We start from the raw sequence: 1,638 nt of genomic DNA on the forward strand, positions 1-1,638 counted from the left end.
TTGGTACACAGAAGTTGATCTATTGAAGATTCTGACCTTCAAAGTACATAATTTTTGTTTTGATTGTATTGCTGTATTGTTGTTTTGTTCTTTCTGCTTTGGCAATGTAAACGTATGTTTTCTCATGCCAATAAAGCCCTTTGAATTGAATTGAATTGATAGTTGTTTTGATCCCCTTCTATAATGTTTGTTTAAAAAACGCTATGTATTGACAATGAAGGGATAGTTAATGTTTGTTTTAAAAACGCTATGTATTGACAATGAAGGGATAGTTAATGTTTGTTTTTTGTTCAATGTTTGTTTTAAAAACGCCATTGACAATAAAAATAATGTAATGTTTGTTTTGTCACCGTTTGTTTTACAATTACATCATCATTACACCTAATCATAACAACATGAGTTAGATGATGATGATGATTTTTAATATACAGAGCGGTACTCTTGTCTGGAATTGTAAGAAACATCCAAATTCATAGTTATGCAATGATGTTTCCCAATACACTTTAACATTTGTTTGCCAGTTTGTGGCTCCAACTATTACATTCAGTCAGAGGCTACTGTCTTCTTAACCTCTATATTTGGAAGGTTGAACTGAGTTGGCTCTGTACTTGTTCTCCTCTACCCTGTCTGCTCGTAATGTCCTGTAGGCCTAGATCTGCTTCATTCTAGAAATAAACCTAACCTACTACAAAATGAGTGGTCGAGGGAAAACTGGAGGAAAGGTCAGGCAGAAGGCAAAGACCCGCTCATCCCGTGCCGGGCTCCAGTTCCCCGTGGGTCGTGTCCACAGGCTGCTGCGTAAAGGCAACTATGCCCAGAGAGTCGGTGCTGGCGCCCCTGTCTATCTGGCGGCTGTCCTCGAGTATCTGACCGCTGAGATCCTGGAGTTGGCTGGAAACGCTGCCCGCGACAACAAGAAGAGTCGTATCATCCCCCGTCACCTCCAGCTGGCCGTCCGCAATGACGAGGAGCTCAACAAACTGCTGGGTGGAGTGACCATCGCTCAGGGCGGTGTGCTGCCCAACATCCAGGCTGTTCTGCTGCCCAAGAAGACCGAGAAAGCTGCCAAGAAATAAACCTGCTTCATTTCGACTGAATAAACTCCCAAAGGCTCTTTTAAAGCCACCCACTATACGTTTATATGAGAGACATTTCCATTATACTGACGCACACGTTATAAGTGCCTGAATTACACTATTGAACTCACTAGTTCCTTCCTCCACTATACTGTAAATTAGTGAAATTAGCATTTAAACATGTGCGCTTTATTGTCCCTGTAAACATGGTGAGGTTGAGGAATTATACATCTGGGTAGTGAGTACATAATGAAAGGCATGTTTCCCCATGATACTAGTGTAGACCTTTTAATAATTTCTGTCTTACATCAGTTTATATGCAATGATGAAATTGCTTTTTATTTGTGCTGAAAGGTGCCAAATAAAAGTTAATTATGTCATGTTACCGTGTGGAGTGTAATAGAAATAGTATGAATCGACATTTTCACAAGCTTCTCTAAAGTTGTTCATACAAACATTGAACGCCATTTACAGCCATCCAGTCATTATTTTGTTGCTTATGAATTAATGGTTACACTGTTATTCAGATTAGTGAGAGACTTCTGACATGGACTAACCGGTT

General features: G+C 39.9%; 1 protein-coding gene across 1 annotated transcript; it reads left to right on the forward strand.

The window, feature by feature from the left end:
* Nucleotides 1-692: 692 nt before the first annotated feature.
* LOC308325273 (histone H2A-like) lies at nt 693-1,076 on the forward strand (the record flags this gene model as incomplete). The annotated part of the gene is made up of 1 exon (XM_080777750.1): nt 693-1,076. The coding sequence occupies one exon, from the start codon at nt 693-695 to the stop codon at nt 1,074-1,076; it is 384 nt and encodes a 127-aa protein (XP_080633876.1).
* Between the last annotated feature and the right edge of the window lie 562 nt (nt 1,077-1,638).

The sequence above is a fragment of the Protomyctophum bolini genome (assembly GCF_963924005.1).
Source record: "Protomyctophum bolini genome assembly, chromosome: 12".
In the NCBI taxonomy this organism is placed as follows: domain Eukaryota; kingdom Metazoa; phylum Chordata; class Actinopteri; order Myctophiformes; family Myctophidae; genus Protomyctophum; species Protomyctophum bolini.